The sequence below is a fragment of the Brassica napus genome, chromosome C3 (genome assembly GCF_020379485.1).
Source record: "Brassica napus cultivar Da-Ae chromosome C3, Da-Ae, whole genome shotgun sequence".
In the NCBI taxonomy this organism is placed as follows: domain Eukaryota; kingdom Viridiplantae; phylum Streptophyta; class Magnoliopsida; order Brassicales; family Brassicaceae; genus Brassica; species Brassica napus.
The window spans coordinates 64,912,979-64,933,249 of NC_063446.1; the positions used below are offsets into that span (position 1 = coordinate 64,912,979).

The window sequence follows — 20,271 nt, forward strand, 5'->3', positions numbered from 1 at the left end:
CCAAAATTTCTATCATTCAAACGAAAGTGTAAAAATGTTATATTCATTCAATCATTAAATTGGGAAACTGTATCTAAATGGAATTTGGATATTTTACACTTTTCCAACATTTGAATTATTGGAATTTGAAAAAAAAAAAAGCAAAACAAAATTTTCCAAATCCATAAATTAGGTGAACTGATGCCAATGTTTTATTCAAATTTTATCAGTCGATTTTAAACAAGTCCAATAATTTGCTTTGGCGTGGACTGTGGAGTATCAAATTATCACGGATCTTAACTATTTGGTTTAGTTAAACAATACCCGCTTCAGATTTTTCGGTTTGGATCCATCGTATAGATCAGATTAAACCGACTAGAACAACTGCCATATAAAAGTTAGAAACCACCTCAGTCGATTAGTGGATGATTGGTAAGTGCTGTAGCTTTATATTTTTTGCTGTAGAATTTAATCTGTAGATTTATTTGCTGTACTTTTTCTTGCTGTAGATTTCTAAAGCATTAATTTTTTGCTCTGGAAATAAAGCTCTCTACAGCCATATTTTGATTTTGCTGTGAGTTTTTTAAGGAAATCAAAACTCGATTGGTTGAAATATATAGCTCTAGACTAAATTTTGGCTGTCCAGAGCATCTACAGCCCCAACCAATCATCCCCTAAGCATCTTCTTGCCTGGAAACTTTTGGAGCTTCCAACGGTCAATCGATTTGTACCTCTTGAAATTAGATCAGAATATATCCTCGAAGGCACATCTTGGAAACCCTAATTGATTCCTTAGCTTTGGGAGATTCGATTAATTGCGATTATCGATTAGGTTTTTATAAGGAATGAAGCATTCGAAGGATCCGTTTGAAGCAGGGATCGAGGAGGAGCAAGAGGAACCGCCGCTGGAATCTCCCGTTAGCGGCGGCGGCGGAGGAGGAGGCGGAAATGACGACGGTCTAGTTGAAATCGACCAGACTCCGGAAGAGAGTGAGAGAGATGTAAGTGTTCGCCGTCAGAACAAAGAAGTCTAAAACCTCATCCGTTGTTGCTGAAGGGAAGAGAAAAGATGAAGATGAAGATGAAGATGAAGAAGAAGAGGAAGAGAATATGGAAGCTGAGCCTGAGCTAACCAAATACCCAACTACTGCTGATCCTGCAAAGATGGCCACAATGCAGTGAGTGTTTTATTATTCTCAGCTTAACCAAAATCTGAGGGTGATGATGTTTGTGGAGATTCTCTTCAGGGTCATCTTCTCGCAGTTCACTGAGGATCAGATGAGCAGATATGAATCTTTCAGGAGATCTGCACTTCAAAAAGGAAACATGAGGAAAGGTAATGACACTCGAAATGATGTTTATGTTGCGTTAAAACATGAACCGCTTAGCTTTGTGTGTTTCTTGGATGCAGTTATTACAGGGAGTCAGAAGATTAGTATGCGAATAACAATAGTTACGTGTGGTATCGCAAAGATGTTTGTTGGTGAACTTGTGGAAACAGGTAAAGACCGGCGTAAATTTCAGTTTTTAACGTATAACTAGTGGGCATGATCGTTTTACTAATAACTAGGGTCGGCCCGTCCTACGGACGGGATATACTTTACTTGTAATCAAGATTATTATCGTTTATATGATTTCTCTCTCTCTCTCTCTCTCTCTCTCTCTCTCTCTCTCTCTCTCTCTCTCTCTCTCTCTCTCTCTCTCTCTCTCTCTCTCTCTCTCTCTCTACGGGCGTGTTAGTAACCAAAAATACATAAATATATCAGTTTAAAGAGTATTTCAAAATGTTTAGCTTACTTAAAATTTAAGGTGATATTAACTTTTATTGTATATGTTTTATTATTCTTTTTATAGATCATGACCATCTTAATATTAAAATGTTCATGAATACGTATTTTCTTTGTTTATTCTACTGTATTTATGATAATTTTGATAATAAATAAAATAATTTTTAATACAAAAATCTTAGATTATATTTTCTCTTATGAATATTTTTAAAATTTACGCCTTTGATATTATATTATTAATTATGTGCTAAAATATTATTTTAGGTTGATGTCAAATGAAACATTATTTTCATATATATATATATATATTTGAAACTATTTCTTTTCATATCGTTGTTTAGTTGTTTTTCTCCGAAATAGGAGGTGCGGTTGGACAAATTTTCTTTCAAATATGTCAACACTGTGATTGTTTTTTTATTAGGCTAGCAGGTGTTATTTGCCGAGAAGAGAGTATATATGTTATGGGAAGTTGGTGTTCTAAATAAGGCATAAGTTAGTGTTTGGACAAAACTAGAACGCTTCAATTTCATGTAAGAACGTTTTTAGTATTCCACACTCAGCTCATTCGTCCACCGTCCTCATTTTATTGTGATATATACAAACTCAAACTTAGAAGTATAATAAGAAAAATGTATTCTATGTATATATCAAAACATAGCCAATTTTGGAGACACAGAAGCAACCAAGTTAAATAGAATTCACAGTCCAGCAGTCGGTATGGAAAAGATGTAATTGAAATATAATCACAAATCACAATCATTCATACTCACATAGAATTCTATATCCACATAGAATTCTATATCCATAAGTGTCTGCACTAACTGTTGTATCCTTGAGATCAGGGCCAACAACCTTCTAGGGAGCCACATTAATGAAAAATCAACACCAAGATGTTGGAAATTATTATGAGCTAAAGATAAATAGATCTTTTAAAAAAAAGGTTCACTAAAAAAAGCTATCTCTCCTCTTCTATCGTCTTCCTCTTTTCTCTTCTTCTTTGTTTATTCTGTTTCTCATCTCATTTTTTTCTGTTTCTTATCACTTTTCTGTCACAATCCATTAAGTACAACCATGAGCTTAACAAATTTTTTTTCATCACATTTTTGTATTGTTTATTAAGAGAAATGAACTGATGATTTTGTTGGAAGAAAACCTTGATATTTATAATAGGGAATTAATATAAAGGAATGAACGAAGGGATTCATTGAATGTGAGATTGTGTGAGAAGTAGAGAGTAGGTATTAATGCGAATGTTAATGAAGATGCATGAACCAAGTTAATTTTCGTAACGGCGTCAAATTAAAGAAGACTATTCGGCTTCCGACTGACATTGATCAAAATCGTTCGTCACCGGTGAAACTGTTGGATTTCTATCGACAGTTGACTGAACGGAAATTGTTGCTCGACGGCCACTTTCCCTAAGTTTCGTATACAGTTTTTTTAGAGAAGTTGTATTTGGACCGTAGTAAACATAAAACCCATTAAACTCAAGAATTAATGAAACATTGACTTTTGATTGACTGTGACACGTGTCATCACCACACTCCGAATTAGTGACATGTAATCTGATGTGGATGGCCTAGGAGTGAAGGAAACCCTTTCTTTATATATATAGATTAGGAATATATGTATTATGATTTAAACATCATGATAACTTATTCTTTATATTCTTAATCATTTTAGTTTTCTTCGATTTTTATTTCGATATACGTCTTCTTAACACAAAGGAAAGCTATAAAACTATGAGACCATAAGAGGATAATTACATATCAAATATTCGACACAATAAAGTAAAGTAAGAATGTGAACTTTTGGTCTCTCTTAATCTACTTTGTATTTTTGAACCATAAACATGAATTAACTTACCAAAAAAAAATTTAAAACACACAAAATCCAAATAAGAACAAAATAAATAAAAATTAAATAAAAACTAAAGTTCGATGGTAATTTTGAAGAATTAAAAAAAAAACGAATTGAGATAATGACAATATTTCATTGGTTTACTTGATCAATATATACGTTGACTTATCTTAATATTTCATAAGTTTACTTTTAATTAAAAAGAAACAATAGATAATGATAGTTTTACTATTAAAGCTAATTTATGGTTAATTATATAATGATAAATCTAATTATTTATTAAAAATATATTTACTTTTAGCCGTTTTAGAAACTAAACCATTAAAGACATTTTTATAACATGATTACATAGGCAATTCTCTAAATTTAATATCAAAGCATATTTTCTTATAGATTAAACTGTAATAAAACATACAAGTAAAATAACTACCGAAGTAATTCAGAATACCAAATTCATAATTCAAAATTTCATGTAATAAAACCGATTTTCTCCTAGTATTTCAGACTCAAAAAAAGAAGAAAAACATAGAACTCCAACTATAAAAACAAATATCAAAAGTACATAAATATAGATGTCAAAAACAATAATTGAGACAACTTGGAATGAATGAGAAAATTGAAACTATAAAATTTAAAACATCTTACATCATATGAAAAAAGAATTGGTCCTAACTTTATAAAAATAATTATAATTGTAATTCCAATTAGAAAGTTTGAAATAATTATGTTATTTAAATTAATAAATTAATGATTTAAGCTAAAAACTAATAAAAATCTTGTGAAAGTTAAAATAATTATAATCATAATTCCAATTAGCAATTTCAAAATATTTATATTATTTAAATTAACAAATTGATGATTTAATCTAAAAACTAATAAGAATATGACAAATAAGCAAAATTAGCTAAAATCATGGAGAATGTGACAAATTAGCAAAATCACTTCGTAAATAATAGTATAGATATTTGTAAATGCTCGCTCTCTTAATCGACCAATTGTGTTTGAAGCTCGAGTTGTAATGGGGGAGAGGAACGACTTCGGACCTATCAGACCATGCCATATCAGAGAGTCGTACCAGATGTTGGACCCAATTTCGGTCAGTATGATAATGGGCCACGATCGAGGATGTGGGCTGCAAAGAGTCAAAGCCCATAGCGAGTATACGAGCTCGAAACAGAGATTTCGAGGGCCCAGAGATCGCGGAGACGTTACAAAGATCACGGTGTCGACCCACTATAAAGAAAGAGGAACGGACATGAAGAATGGGACGTTGAAAACCCTAGAAAGAGTTATACCCACACTTCGGCCTTGTTTTCATCGATCTTTAGATCTTTTCTCTTAGCAATCTCGTTGTAACATTCGATCTTATTTTACTCATTGTATTCAATCTCCTTCATCAATAAAAGTCCATTTTTGCCTACCGAAAACTGATTATATCGTTGTGTTCTAAAGATATCGTTTCCTAGATCATTTATCTTCTCCTGATTAAACTCCCGATCACTATCAAATTCTTAGTGTAAATTTTAGGATCTATATTTTGGTGCCGACTGTGGGGAAGATAAACGAAAAACATCTTTGCTAAAGAAACCGATCTAAGTTTCCTAATCGCGACTATGGATCCCAATCAAACTATCGGAACCACGTCATCAGGAATCGACGACGTCGATCCTATCGGATCCAACTCGAGAACCGACACCTTATCCGTAGGACCAATAGGCGCCGATGGGACGACTGGGACGACCCATACACAATGAATCCCTCCAATCAGAACTTCGAACCAAGAGCGATCATCAGTCCACGATCGATCCTCGCCACCAGATCGAACCAGAGCTCGAGTCTGGAATTGCCCCCGAGAAAGGCAGGCCGCCGACGACCTAATCCGACCTCAATCGTCTAGACCTATATCTCCGAACCCGCTTCAGAGAATGGTCTCGTCATTAATCGACGAAGCTCGCAACCAAAAGGCCGCCTATCGCGCCATGGCCGAGCGGGAACTCGCAGAGCTTCGAGCTAACGCTCGAGAGAGACACCAATCGCCTCCTGATCCATTAAGAGAAACGCTAAATCCTCAAAACGTCGGAGCCTTCAGTACTCCAGAAATCTCGAGCGCCCGATGTGGACGCTACATGGGAGAGAACTAGCAACTACCTCCGCAGCAGAGCATGCTGCAGTGAAGCCTGAGTTACAGCGGGTTGGACGAAATAGACACCGGGATACAAGCCCAAAGAAGTACTCCGATCCAATCGCAAAATAGATATACGGAAAGAACGGGGAGCCTAGATATCGAATGCCACCTCCGGGAAACCTAACCTCCGAGAATCGAACTCCATCAGCTCCCAGAACCGCCCAGCAAACGGGATTCGGCGAACCAATAGGACAAGCTCGTGGTTACGACACCCGAAGACCTATCGACGCAGATCCTTAAAGAGAAGATCTGGAAAACCCGAGCGAAACCGGAACGTTCCAGAATTATATCGAAAGAAACGATGCCGAGCTCAAAAGAATACACGCCATCGTCAATAAGGAAACGAGCTCCGCTCCAGACATAGATATGGTCATTGAGGAAACAAGGAGAACCCCATTCACGAACCGAATCGCCAGCGTAAGGCTACACCATGTCAGAAAACTCAAATTTACCGAGTACGCAGGGAACACAGATCCGAAAGCCCGCGTATGAGCCTTTCAACTAGCGATATCAAGAGCACACCTCAACGACGACAAAAAAGAGGCCGGCTATTGCCGCTCCTTTGCCGAAAATCTCACCGGGGCCGCTCTTGAATGTTTTGCATGCCTCGAAGAAAACTCAATCGACAATTTCACCCAGCTAGTACCTATGTTCCTCAAACAGTACTCGGTTTTCATAGAAACAAAGTCACCGAGACAGACCTTTGGAATCTCAAGCAAGCACCTTTCGAACCATTGAGACAATACATAAACAAATTCAGGGAGATCAAAGCCAAGATCTCGCACCCGAACGAAATCGTAGCCCTGGCGGCTTTAAAAAACGGCATTTGGTTCTCATCCAAGTTCAGGGAAGAGATGGCAGTACGGGCACCAATCTCATTAGACGATGCCCTACGTCGAGCTTCATGCTACCCACGAAGAGGAGGTCGCAGCCTTGAAGGAACAGTACAGCGCAAACAAAAATAACATCGCCAAAAAGAACACTGCTCCTAAAGAACCAGCAACGAAAGGGCAACACTCGTATGCTATAAACAATTCTCCACAAAACAAAACGTCTACATATGACACCAGCAAACATTGCGCATTCCACGACTGGAAAGGTCATTCGATTGAGGAATGCCGAGCGGCACTTCGCACTCAAAGCGAAAACAAAAAGACCATCGAGGATACCGAAGAAGAAGAAGAAGAGCCGACGACCCCAAAATCTAATCGAAAAACTAAAGGCTCTTCGAATAAAAGAAGCAGAGAAACCGAGCCAGAGTCTCCTAGCTCTCCCCCCCCCCCCCAGCGCCGAAGAAAAGAGTCTGCATGATCTCGTGGGGACTAGAAAATCATACACCTGACAGAGTCAAGAAACAAACCAAAGGAAAAGTATCCATCGACATTACGATAACAGTCCGAACACAAGAGAATCTCAACGAATCTACTCCTCCTCCCAGCATTACTCGGTACAACCCAAACATGGGGTCTCCCTTCAGAAAAATCCCCAACTTCAAACGAAAGCAGAAGATGGCCAGAATCCGCGAACTGCTAGAAAGACTGAGTGCCCCACGAATTCAGAAGAAAGACAGCATGTGAACCCTTAATCGCAACCTGTCTGGGGAACAAAGACTATACCAACCAACGGTTACCAAAAGATGGAACATTCTGATAAACCACAAAGGCAAACAATGAATCGACTTTATCTACGGAGGCTCCAAATTTTGCAACTCGGTTAACTCCATCAAGGCATACCAACGAAGAGCCGAAAAAGCGTAGGATTCAGAGAGCCCTTATCAGGTACCGACCACGAAATCACTTTCACCGAAAACGAGACCGCAGATCTTGACCCACCACACGACGACGCTCTCGTAATACGACTCGATGTCGGCAGCTGCGAACTATCTCGAGTAATGATCGACACCGGAAGCTCGGCTGATGGCCTCTTCTACGACGCTTTTAAAAGAATGGGATTCACCAAAGCACTCCTAAAGCAAGAACGGACCCCCCTCATCGGGTTCGCAGGAGAAACCACCTACTCCCTCGGGTCAATAGAGCTCGTTGTAACTGCCAGAGAAATCAGGAAAATCGTAGAATTCATCGTGATAGACCGTCCGGCCCCATTCAAGCAATCCTTGGAAGGCCCTGACTATACATCATGATGGCAATTCTCTCAACCTACCACCAATGCCTGAAATTCCCGACTCCAAAAGGAATCGAAACCATTAGAGGCAGTCAGAAGAGCTCCAGAACGTGGTACCTTGCGAGCTTCAAAGATATCGAGCAGCACTCTTAATCAGGCGACCAAGACCAACAGCGAGCGTACACACGTACACGAACCACCGAACAAAAGACCATATCCCCGGGTAAATAATCGAACTACATTATGACTTGATCCCTCGCCGAGGGTACGTAGGCAACTCACGACACGAGTTCAGTCACCCACCAATTACGCAGCTCGAAGGATACACGTCGACCTCGAATCAATAAACAAGCTTCCCTCCTTATCTCAATTTTGTAACAAACCAAAAACCAACCTTTTAAAAAAATTTGGTTCTTACACTTCGCAGTTCGAGCTCGTTAGATCTTTATATCCGAAAAATCGCAATATTCTTAAACGGTTGACTGTAAACCAGGACCTTGATCAAGTTTTTGGTTACAGCCAGCCCCGCCAAGAAGCGCGACAAAACAAATTAACAAAATCTTTTGTTACATCAAACGTACATCGATAGAAGTACCTACGACAAATCGACACACGGCCTCAAAAGAATGGCCTCGCGTAAATGTAAAAATTACGACAAACAGCTCAAAAACCCCCACAAATCCTTTCTTTATTAAAAAGATAAAGCAACAGAAACAAATGGGAAAGCAAAAATAAAAGTCAAATCCCTAAAACTACACCTCGACGTCGAATTCACCATCCTCGAACTGGCCACCTGCGTGCTTCGTCCTATCACCCGTGTCATCCATCCCATAAGGAACTTTAGCAAAGAAATTTTCTGGCAGATCCTCTGTAATCTGAGGCAGATCAAGCTTCTCAATGGAGAAATCCGAAACCGCCATCACATCGAGCTCCGACCCGAGCTCCAACCCGAGCTCGACCTCTTTCGTTTGAAGACGCAACAATTCATCCGAGGCCAAAAGATTGTTGTTCATGAACTCCTTCAGGAGATTTATATTTGCCATTACCTCCCTAAGACGAACTTCGCAATAAGTTGCAGCCTTCTTCTTCTCCCACTTCTCCTTCAGAGATATCAACACATCCAAGTAACTATCCGCCAGAGTCTTTTTAGCATCATAAGTTGTGCGACGAAGATCATCAGAAAACTTATTAGCAGAAGATTCGACCTTTGCTTCCAGAAAGGAAACTTGCTCGAGAGCCGACTTCCTCTCGTTACCCACGACTCGCAGACGAGCCTCAAGCGAAGCAGCCTGATTCCCCAGCTTCTCAGCAGAGGCCAGTTGAGCAGCATTAGCAAGCTCTCGAGCCTGAGCCATCTTCAGACCAAGTTTTAGCTCCCGAACGACCTTATTTATTTCATAAAGCTCGTTAGAACGCAGAACATCCTACAGGCGCTTTTCTAAAGTCGCTGCGAACTCGTTATTAGCCTCCATAGCCTGGAACATAACAAGTCAGCACCAACAAAACAAACCAAAGATTCAAAAGCAGCAAATATCAAATAAGACAACCATAGCGTGAGCGACAGCCATCTTCACATAAGCCTCACGCTTCGTCATATTTCGCAAAGAAGGAAGCGGACACCCAGTAGGTTTGAAATGCCTCACCAAGTGAGCAACGCTATCCGGATCCTCCGTGATAAGATAATCCTTGGAGTGAGAAAACTGTCAATGAAACGGTTTAGCGACAGCCGTCTCACCCAAAACACCAAGACGATGGTCCGAACCATTCATTTTAGCCTTCTTCGGAGGACAATCACGCCCCTCCGAACCAGTTGGGCTACTCGAGGTAACACGAGCAGTAGACTTGTCACCCTCGAGGTCCTTTCCCTCTTGGGTCAAAGCCCGCGAGAGTCTGGTCTCCGGATTGGATGCATTCCGCATTAACACTACCAGCTCGAGTTCGTATCCTTTCGGAGTCACGAGGGGTTGTTCTTCTTGATGCCATGTCATCCTGACAAGTAAGAACAAAGAATCTAGCGGAGTACCGTGGTAAACCCTAAATAAAGACCAAGGCATCACCGTCTCTCAACGACCTGAGTAAAAGAATCTCGAAGGCTAAGGAAGCAAACATTTTTCGAAGGTCGTATTTATCCATTTAAGATACTCAAAAACTCGCAATCGAAGATCGCGGAAAACAAAAATACAAAATACAAAAAGATATCAAACAAAAGAGATTAACTAGGATCGGATCCATCGGGGACAAAAGACCCCCCCCCCCCGACTTGATCCACTGAATCTTCAAAAACTTGAGGTAGATCGAGCTCGGAGATCGATCAATCCAACACGGCGGCCGAAGCAACAAGACCTTCACAGTCCCCCTCCATTTCATTCAAACGAGCAAGCTCGGCGTCCACGGTTAGGCCCCCATCCTTAAGCTCGTTCATGTTGGCAATCACCTCTTGCAAATGGATCTCACCGGACACCTCTTTCTTCTTGCTCATCCATTTCTCCTTCAAGGATTGGAGAATCTCTTGGTATCGCTCTGCGATATCACGACGAGCAATACGAGAAGCACGACGAATATCCCGACCCCCCTCGACCTCAAGCGCCGCTATTCTGGCCTTCTGAGCAATGACCTGGGTCGTAAGAGCCTCGTTCTCTTGGCGAGTCCTCTTCCAATCATCAGTCAAAGCCTCGATCTTCTCAGCATTCCTCTTTCCCTCGCGTTTGGTGGCTTCGAGCTCCTCCGAAAGTCTCTTGATCTCGGAACCAATGCTCTCGATCTCCTTATCATTCTGGGAAGCCTCGACGCGATCTTCCATCACCACAACGTACTCATTCAAGGCTTCCATTACCTAAATGGCAAACGGAGTGAGTACCTCAAAGCGCCTTTCAAAATAAAAAGAAAGCAAAGAACAAACCTTAGAGCTCGCGACCGCAACCTTGGCATAAGCTTCCTTCTCATCCGAAGAAGCAAGGGACGGGAGACGGCAGCCTGCAGATCTCATGCGACCAGCGAGAGAAATCAAGTCGCCTCGAGCCGCGAACAAAGAAACGTCGCTTTCGGAAACAAGCCTAGAACGGGATGGACCGGGTAGGGCGGCCTTCGACGATCAACGTCGCTTACGGGTCGCAGCAACGGTCTCATCTTCCGAACCAAGGCTCAACGAGATAGGAGACTGCCTCTCCTCCGAAGCACCTTCATCGTCGGAGTCTCGAATCGAGATCAAAGAAGGTCTATCAGAAGCTCGGCTCCTCGATGCCGACCCAGAGGCACGAAAAGATGACCTCCACGAGCTGCCAAACCAATCGATCTGAAGACTGAGCTTGGGCAGAAGAAGTCGCAACGACTTCCCGAGAATGATCAGTCTCGTCCTCAGAACCCCCTACAACCGATGGGGCCCTGTTGGTCCCTTCTGGCATGGCGAAAGCGGCTCGAGTCCGAGTCTGGTCAAACCTAGACCCGTTCAAACGATCTCTCCGAAAGACTCCGATCAGACCAAGAATCTGGTCTGACATCAAAGAACTCCCGGAAGGAGCTGAAATAATCAAAGAAAAAAACTAGGAATTGAGTCCCCAATTCCCCAAAGAGAATGATTGACACTCAGATTAAAAGAAACTAACCGATATTCTCAGCCCAATTCCGGGGAAGTCGAGAGAAATCAAAATGGCCCACATACGCTCGATCCACCTTGAAAACGAAAAACCGCTCGCGCCACTTCTCATCGCGATAGGGGACGTCCTCGATGACGTGGCGACCCGGGCGCGGAGACACGAGGAAGGTACCAGGATTTTGCTTGTTCCTCTTCACCAAAACGAGGTGTCGGAACTCACCAAGGCCGAAAGAAAGACCTTCTTCCCTAGCCCTAACCAAGAACGCAATAAGGTGCCTAAGAAAATTCGGGAGGATTTGAGTAAACGATAATCCAAGTTCCGCCAGAATCTCGAGCACATGCTCCGGAATCGGGAAGGTAAGACCGCAAGAATGAAAGAAAGAAAGATAGGCTCTGCAATACCCTCCCCATACGGTTTCGGGAGTCTCAGTCGCGCCAGCCAAATCCAGAACGACGACACGATCAACCCCATACACCTTGTAGAGATCCTCAAGATCATCGGTCGTAGTCGTCGGACGAGGAAAACTGAACGATGAAGACATCTCAAGTTCAACGATCAAGAAATCTTAGAGCAAAAGTAAAAGAAAGATGAAGAAAAAGAATCAGAGTTGAAACGAAAAAGAAATCCCTCACGTATTTATAACCATCCTAACGGCTCTATCATCATTCTCGAGAAAGATAATGATGACCTAGGCCTCACCATGGAGGCGGCTGATATAGCCGTTACGCGTAAAAGAAAAAAAAAATGCGCCAAACAACGGTTTTTCAAAATCCATCAAACCAAAATCGCATCGGTTATCAAACGATGAAACCCGAGTTAATAACTAACCGCCTCTTTTCTTTTTGGTCAAATCAAAAGAGACTGGGGAACAAATGTTGGACCCAATTTTGGTCAATATGATAATGGGCCACGATCGAGGATGTGGGCCGCAAAGAGCCGAAGCCCATAGCGAGTATACGAGCTCGAGACGGAGATTTCGAGGGCCCAGAGATCGCGGAGACGTTACGAAAATCACGGTGTCGACCCACTATAAAGAAAGAGGAACGGACATGAAGAATGGGACGTTGAAAACCCTAGAAAGAGCTATACCCACACGTCAACCTTGTTTTCATCAATCTTTAGATCTTTTCTCTTAGCGATCTCGTTGTAATATTCGATCTTATTTTACTCATTGTATTCAATCTCTTTCATCAATAAAAGTCCATTTTTGCATACCGGAAATTGATTATATCGTTGTGTTCTAAAGATATTGTTGCTTACATCATTATTAAACTCCCGGACCGAAAACTAAACCTCGAAGGCAAAGTGCCTAAAAGATCAGTTCCACGCCTCTTCTGCTAGACAGAACAGAGAACTTGTTTTAGTCCCAAGATCGTTTTGGCTTTTATGTCCTGCTAATCTGGTTTACTATTTGATTTCGGGTTTTCAGTTTCATATCATCTGGAAATCAAATAATATCAGTTGTAATTGGTTCAAGTTTTAAAATACTGGTTTATTTGGTTAATTTTGGTTAACTAGAAAGTTGTGATTCGATTTTGGTTTAAACTTTTCTCTTTTTTTTTATCACGTTTTTTTTTAGCCCATTTTGTTTTTCCGTTTACTCGAATCTTGCAAGATGAATTTCAGTTTATATGTTTCGTAGACATTATTGTAAAACGTGACAATCAGAAATGGGTCTATTGTCAAATTGGTACGGATACGTAGTTTTTACCACACATCGGCTGACTGTGTAAGAGTCTGTCTAGTGGGCCTTAATGATGGCCCTAATATTGTGACGTAAGGTATAGACTATTAGTGCAAAGAGAAAAACAGTATGGGGTGTGAATTGGAAGTGTACAGAAACTTGAAGGACTATATTGAAAGATTAGAAAAGAATAAAAGAGGTGTTTGACACAATAACGCACCCACTATCTTTCTTTCTCTCCTTCTTCTTCCTCCTCCTCCTCCTCCTTCCTCACTGATAACGCAGAGCCCCCGTTTTTTCTATCTCTCATCCTCCACACAATTTATCTTTATCTTCTTTTCATTATATTTCTTAAATATTCCTTTTGATTCATTTGTGCGAGAAAGTTGAAGAACGAGGAGGCCGTGTTTCTAGCTTGTCCTTGGTTAAATGGAAGGACATTATTAGGTGTGGAGAAAATTGAACGAATCCTGGATTTGTGAAAAAAATAATCACAGATCGGATATCAAACTATCATTACAAAAAAAATTGGAATCGGGTTCTCACTTGGGGTATAATGATGAGGTTTCTCTCTTCTTCTTCATCATCCTCTCTGTTTTTTTTTTTGGCTTTGTGCGTTTCCGGGATACGCTGACCATCGGAGTTTTCCACTGATTTGGATTTTTTTTTTTCTGATGTTCTTTTTGTTTTGAATTTATTAAATGGTTTCTATGATCTGAGTTTGATTTGAAAAGCTTGATATTCAAACGTGTTTATGGCTCTAATGTCAAACCTAATCTTATTCTCCTAGTTTCCTTTTCATTTTGCTACCATTTCTTTTTGATCCAACAACCAAACTGTTCTGAAATTTTCTGGGAAAAGATTTTCAGCCAAAACTCTCCGAGCTTCATATAGTCTGATTTGGATTAGCCACCATTAAAAAAATATTCAGAAGGTATATGAAGAAAGTTCACCTAAAAAAAACTTGCGGAGAACACAGACGCATTTCGAAAATATCACCAGTAAAATCTACCTTTTGGTTTAGCGATTTTGATCTGATATCGTTTTTGTTTTTGTTATTTAATTAGGTATCAGAGAGTAAGCCCAGATTGCCTTCCCCTTACAAATGGAGCCAACAAGCCCTACTTGAGACCATCACCATCTAACGAAGACACAACGACCTCGATCGCCGCCGGAAGAGGATTTAACGGCGGATCATGCACCATCAGCTCATCACTAGACGGAGTCCCCAAAGGATTCCGGTTCAGATCCACCCAACAACATGATCCTACTCCCAGCCGCAGCGGAGGAGGAGATGTGCTGTTGCAGTGGGGACAACGGAAGCGATCGAGAATCTCCAGAGCCGAGATCCGATCCTCCTCCACCACCACCACACCTGCCGATGATTCTTCGTCTTCTTCTGGACAAGGTAAGACTCAATCGAACAAGCTCTCAAGAAGATCCCTAAATCCGTCTATGCCACCACCTGCTCCGGTTTTCTCTGGCCGGAGCTCAAACAATAGAAACGGTATCGTCGGCGGCAAGGAAATTTTCCTTTCCAGGTTTAGCCCAAATCTTCACACTCCCATGCATTTCCTATTTTTATTTTTATTTTTTACTTTAAATGTAAATATTGCTTTGATTTGTCTTTTTTTTTTTTTTTTAAGATTTGTTACTTCAAAATTCTTTTGATTTTGTTACTGTAAATGTTATTTTCTCTAATCGTGACTTGCCCAAATGTTTCTTTTTGTTCGTCCATGTTTATGTCATAAATACTGTTTCTTGTTTTCATTTTTCATTTTTCGATTTATGATTTTTTTAATTTATTTAGTTTAGTTTTTTTTTTTGAGATCCAGACGCTTGGTTCATGGTTGTTCTGCTAACCCATTCGCTAAAGTTAGTGATCCAGAACTCTTTTTAGGAATTTACATTAGTACCCTTGGAAACACCGAAAGAAGCCGAGTGTTATGTTATGTCTCTCGTCTTTCCCCCAAGTCTCTGTTTCTAGGTTTTTATTCCGCTTGTTTAGCTTTTGGTTTGAAATATATAAAGATTTTTCAATCTAAATCTTTCATTGTTGTTTCAAGAAAATATTTTGCTTTCCTTTCTTTGACCCAATCTTCAAACACGTCTCGCGATATTAATCGATTTTAAGTTTCTTCGTATTTTCATTTTGGTCCCTAGAAGATAAAATCTATAGGTTTTTCTGCGTTTTGATTCTGATTCTTAAATATGTAAAGGGTGGAACTCGTTTTCCTTTTCTAATTTTCTTCAAAATAATAATATTAAGAAAACTTTCTTCATTTCATATAGCTCTCTTCCAGAGGTGGAACTTTATTTTTAAAGAAACAAAATCACCTGTGGATTTAAGCTATTCATCATCATAATCATGTCCAGGTATCTAGAAGACCGATCAGCCAACGGATCACCATCAAGGAACATCAACAGCCGTATGGTGTCCAGATCGGGAAGTTCAAAGCGATCTCCACCGTCTCCTGATCTAATCGAGAAGAGATCAAGTGTCAGAGATCATCATCAGAACCATAGACAAAACGGGTTGGATCATAATCATGATCAACAACATCAAAGAGTGAGCAGATCAGAATCAGCGGCTCAGGCTCATCCAGAGCTGGAGACAAACAAAAACAATGGAGAGAAAGAGAAATCAACGCAAGTGGAAACAAGAGAGTGGCCAAGGATCTACATTGCCTTGTCTAGGAAAGAGAAGGAAGAAGATTTCTTGGTTATGAAAGGCACAAAGCTTCCTCACCGACCCAGGAAACGAGCTAAGAACATTGATAAATCCCTCCAGGTACATATTAATTCATTAAAAATGAAATAAATACTTCAATTTTGTCTTGCATTAAAAAATCATAAAAGTTTGTTGTTAATTTGTGTGTTTGTGGACAGTATTGTTTCCCAGGGATGTGGTTATCTGATTTGACCAAGAATCGTTATGAAGTTAGGGAGAAGAAAAATGTGAAGAAGGTAATTAACTTTACTAATACTAAACTCTTTTTAGTTCCTTAGTTTTGTGATAATGACAAAATAGATTTAAATAAGTAAAGGTTAGTAGAATAGAAGAACACAAGATGGAATGGGTTTAGGTCTTTTATATTTTACATAATACTAATAATTTATGAGTGGCATAGAAGGTGGTGAATTATAGACCTTATTTATTAATTTTAAAATAATTTATATTATTAAATGAAATGAAGAAAATAGACAAGACATGGGACCTACTACTATTCCACCTAGTGGAGAGAATAATGAACTGTTTTTTTTTTTATCATTTTCTCAAGGAAAAGAGTCAATAATACAATTATAAAAGTTTTTTTTTTTTTTTTTTTTTTTTGATAACACTAGTCTCATGCAAATTTTGATAAAAGTTGTTTGCAAAGTAACACTTGAAACCACTTATAATAAAAATAAAATCAAGTGGGTTTTTTCTCTGTTTTTTGTCAAAATTATTTGATTTTTTGTTTGGGTATGTCATCAACTGAAAACACTAGTCTCATGCAAATTTTGAAGCAAATGTAATGATTCAAGTGTGGTTATGGGGAATGAAAACTATTTTATTTGATTAATTATATGCAGCAGCCGAAACGGAGAGGATTGAAAGGGTTGGAGAATTTGGACACCGACTCCGAGTAAATTCTTCTTGTTTTTTTTTGTGGTTTTCGATTGAGAATATAAAAGAATTGAGGAGGACCTACGTACGTTTGGCTTGCTTGTCATGCTCTAGCCAACAGGAACCCAGTGGAGAGAGAGCTATCGAGAAGTTACACCCTAATTTTTTTTTTTTTGGTTTCTGTTAGTAGTTAGTACCCATAAGAGAAGGTGAGAATGCATCTACATAAACATAATTCAGCCTTTTAAAATTATTAGACAAAAATCAATGAAATGAAAAAATGGATTGTCTCTGTTTTGAAACTTATTTTGGTTTTTCTTTCTTGGATAAATCAATTTTATAGATTCCTATATGCGTGAATAATTAATCCAAAAAGAACAGTGTCAAGTTAAAGAAAAGTCTTTCTGATCACGTCAATGGTTATTTATGAATGATTCGAATCTCATTGACTTTACGCTGTTGTCAAGCATCAAGCTGTTCGATTCTGTTTCAAACTTGCTTCATGTACATGCTTCAGTAGCCTCTTTGAAGCTTTACTCTCAGTTTAAATGAGTTGCTTAGTTATCAGCTTCCTCTGATTAAGCGGCAGTGAAGGAATACAAATGGAAGACCTCACCGTTTCGTTGCAGCTATATTTCCGGGAGATCATGTAGCTCAAACTGTGTGACGTTTGTGTTTGTCGGTGATCTGATCGCCATGTCACGTTTGGTTTAGTTAACCGCGTACCAACCTCGTTGGCTATTTAACTTGTTTGGAAAAATCCTTCCTACTGCTATTTAACTTGTTTCAGTTTTGAACAAAAAAAAAAAAAAAAACTTGTTTCAGTTTTACTTTTACCGTTTCATTTAACTGGCCGTTTATGGCTGTAAAAAGAACACAGCTTGTGCTCGCGGGATACTGAAATGGCACGATATTTGCTTGAGGAAAACTTTAACGGCACATTTGTTCTTGTGGGAAACAAAAACGACAAGATTTGTGCTTATAAGAAAATGCAACGACACAATTTGTGGCTGTGGGAAATCCAAACGGCACGCGATGTGCCTCTGGGACACTGAAACGGATAGGATTAACTATGAGCCCTTCACTATTCATTCAGAAGAGATAAAACACTATACAAGTCTCACTCTATCTTCTTCCTCTTCAACAATTCACCAAAATTCAAACCCTAGCTTCTCGATTCCTCCTCCGCTTCCATGGCGATATCATCTCCCGCGGCTTGTTCCTCTAGACTCATCACTTCCTACTCAACCCCTTCACTCTCCCTCTCCCCCGCCGCCATTTCCACCTCAATCAAACTCAAAGCCCTAAACCTCTCCACCTCCTTCCTCCCTCCACTCTCATTCACCACCCCATCCTCCTCCCTTCCCCAATCCACCCGCCGCTCCTTCACCGTGCGCGCGGCACGTGGCAAATTCGAGCGGAAAAAACCTCACGTCAACATCGGAACAATCGGACACGTGGACCACGGCAAAACCACCCTAACCGCCGCCCTCACCATGGCCCTCGCCTCCATGGGAAACAGCGTCGCCAAAAAGTACGACGAGATCGACGCCGCGCCCGAGGAGAGAGCCCGCGGAATCACGATCAACACCGCGACCGTCGAGTACGAGACGGAGAACCGCCACTACGCCCACGTGGACTGCCCCGGACACGCCGATTACGTCAAGAACATGATCACCGGAGCCGCGCAGATGGACGGAGCGATCCTCGTCGTCTCCGGCGCCGACGGACCGATGCCGCAGACCAAAGAGCACATCCTCCTCGCTAAACAGGTCGGCGTCCCGGACATGGTCGTCTTCCTCAACAAAGAGGATCAGGTCGACGACGCGGAGCTGCTGGAGCTCGTCGAGCTCGAGGTGCGTGAGCTTCTGTCCTCTTACGAGTTCAACGGCGACGATATCCCGATTATCTCCGGATCCGCGTTGTTAGCTGTGGAGACGCTCACCGAGAATCCTAACGTGAAGCGTGGCGATAACAAGTGGGTGGATAAGATCTACGAGCTCATGGACGCCGTTGATAGCTACATCCCAATCCCTCAGAGACAGACTGAGTTGCCTTTCTTGCTAGCTGTTGAGGATGTGTTCTCTATAACCGGACGTGGGACGGTTGCCACGGGGAGGGTTGAGAGAGGGACTGTGAAGGTTGGAGAGACTGTTGATTTAGTTGGTTTAAGAGAGACTAGGAACTATACAGTCACTGGTGTTGAGATGTTTCAGAAGATTCTTGATGAGGCCTTAGCTGGTGACAATGTTGGGTTGTTGCTTAGGGGTATTCAAAAGGCTGATATTCAGAGGGGGATGGTGTTGGCTAAGCCTGGGAGTATTACTCCGCATACTAAGTTTGAGGCGATTGTGTATGTGTTGAAGAAGGAAGAAGGTGGGAGGCATTCTCCGTTCTTTGCTGGGTATAGGCCTCAGTTTTACATGAGGACGACTGATGTTACGGGGAAAGTGACCAAGATATTGAATGATAAAGATGAAGAGTCGAAGATGGTTATGCCTGGGGATAGAGTTAAGATTGTTGTGGAGCTTATTGTGCCTGTTGCTTGTGAGCAAGGGATGAGGTTTGCTATTAGAGAAGGAGGGAAGACTGTTGGTGCTGGTGTTATTCAGTCTATCATCGAATGATTGTTTGTAGCATATCTAGCTACTTGTTTTTTTTTTTTTGTTTGTTTCAGAGGACTCTTTTTGAGTTTTTAGATTCAAAATCAATGTCATATAATTCTTGATGTTTCGAATTGTTGTTGTCTGACTTTGAGCTACAAGATTACGGTCACCTTGGTTTGAAACAATTGTTCAGACAATGGAAAGATTACATTATCATCTCTAACGTGCCTGTGAATTACAAACGTCAATATAATCGCAAATAACTTGAAAGAGATGATCGAGAAGAGGAAGGAGGGAGCTCATGGATTTCGACCACCACCTCTGCCACTGTAAGATGGGCCTGTATCGATCTGACCATCTGTTTGATAACTTATCATTCTCCTCCCTAACAAGACATTGTTATTAGCTTGAGTGGAAGACAACTTCTATGTTAAGTAATGCATCATACGAGGATGATCGAGTTTTATCATCTATATGCTTATAATAAGGGAACACTAACCAGCTCTTGGGAGTGATTCTTGTTTAGAAGCAAGAACAAGACTGTTGCCAAGAAGAAGAAGCAGGAAGAACACAAAACCCAAAGATGAAAAAAACTTTCTCATTTTACTCAAATGTCTTATTTGGCCTCTTAGTTTTTCTATTTTTGAATATGTATATATAAAGGCTGATTAGAGGCGGGTTTAGTCTAAGTAGATTTTTAATGAAACTTAAGAAAGATTCGTATTACAAAAAGTGGTGGGATGATAAAGTATTATACACCACGAATCTCATGTGTCATCATCCCTCCAACTTGATCCTTCAAAGATGACTTGTTTATAAATTCTTTCTGTCTTCATTTGATCTCTA

The 20,271-nt window shown here is 40.5% G+C and overlaps 2 protein-coding genes and 1 pseudogene across 3 annotated transcripts; all 3 read left to right on the top strand.

Annotated features, from left to right (window-relative positions):
- Positions 1 to 610: 610 nt before the first annotated feature.
- On the top strand, positions 611 to 13,135 carry LOC106389876 (annotated as a pseudogene).
- A 301-nt stretch (positions 13,136 to 13,436) lies between these two features.
- On the top strand, positions 13,437 to 17,169 carry LOC106389877. 2 transcript variants are annotated; one of them, XM_013830223.3, is made up of 5 exons: positions 13,437 to 13,773; positions 14,277 to 14,750; positions 15,586 to 16,000; positions 16,099 to 16,176; positions 16,786 to 17,169. In XM_013830223.3, the coding sequence occupies exons 1-5, from the start codon at positions 13,766 to 13,768 to the stop codon at positions 16,840 to 16,842; spliced, it is 1,032 nt and encodes a 343-aa protein (XP_013685677.2). In that variant the 5' UTR covers positions 13,437 to 13,765; the 3' UTR covers positions 16,843 to 17,169. The 2 variants fall into 2 exon arrangements, with proteins under 2 accessions (XP_013685677.2, XP_013685678.2); XM_013830224.3 differs by having other exon boundaries at positions 16,789 to 17,169.
- Positions 17,170 to 17,907: 738 nt separating this feature from the next.
- Positions 17,908 to 19,641, top strand: LOC125583874 (elongation factor Tu, chloroplastic-like). Its single transcript, XM_048751404.1, has one exon. It carries the CDS (start codon positions 18,013 to 18,015, stop codon positions 19,444 to 19,446), a length of 1,434 nt encoding a protein of 477 aa, XP_048607361.1. The 5' UTR covers positions 17,908 to 18,012; the 3' UTR covers positions 19,447 to 19,641.
- Positions 19,642 to 20,271: the final 630 nt, after the last annotated feature.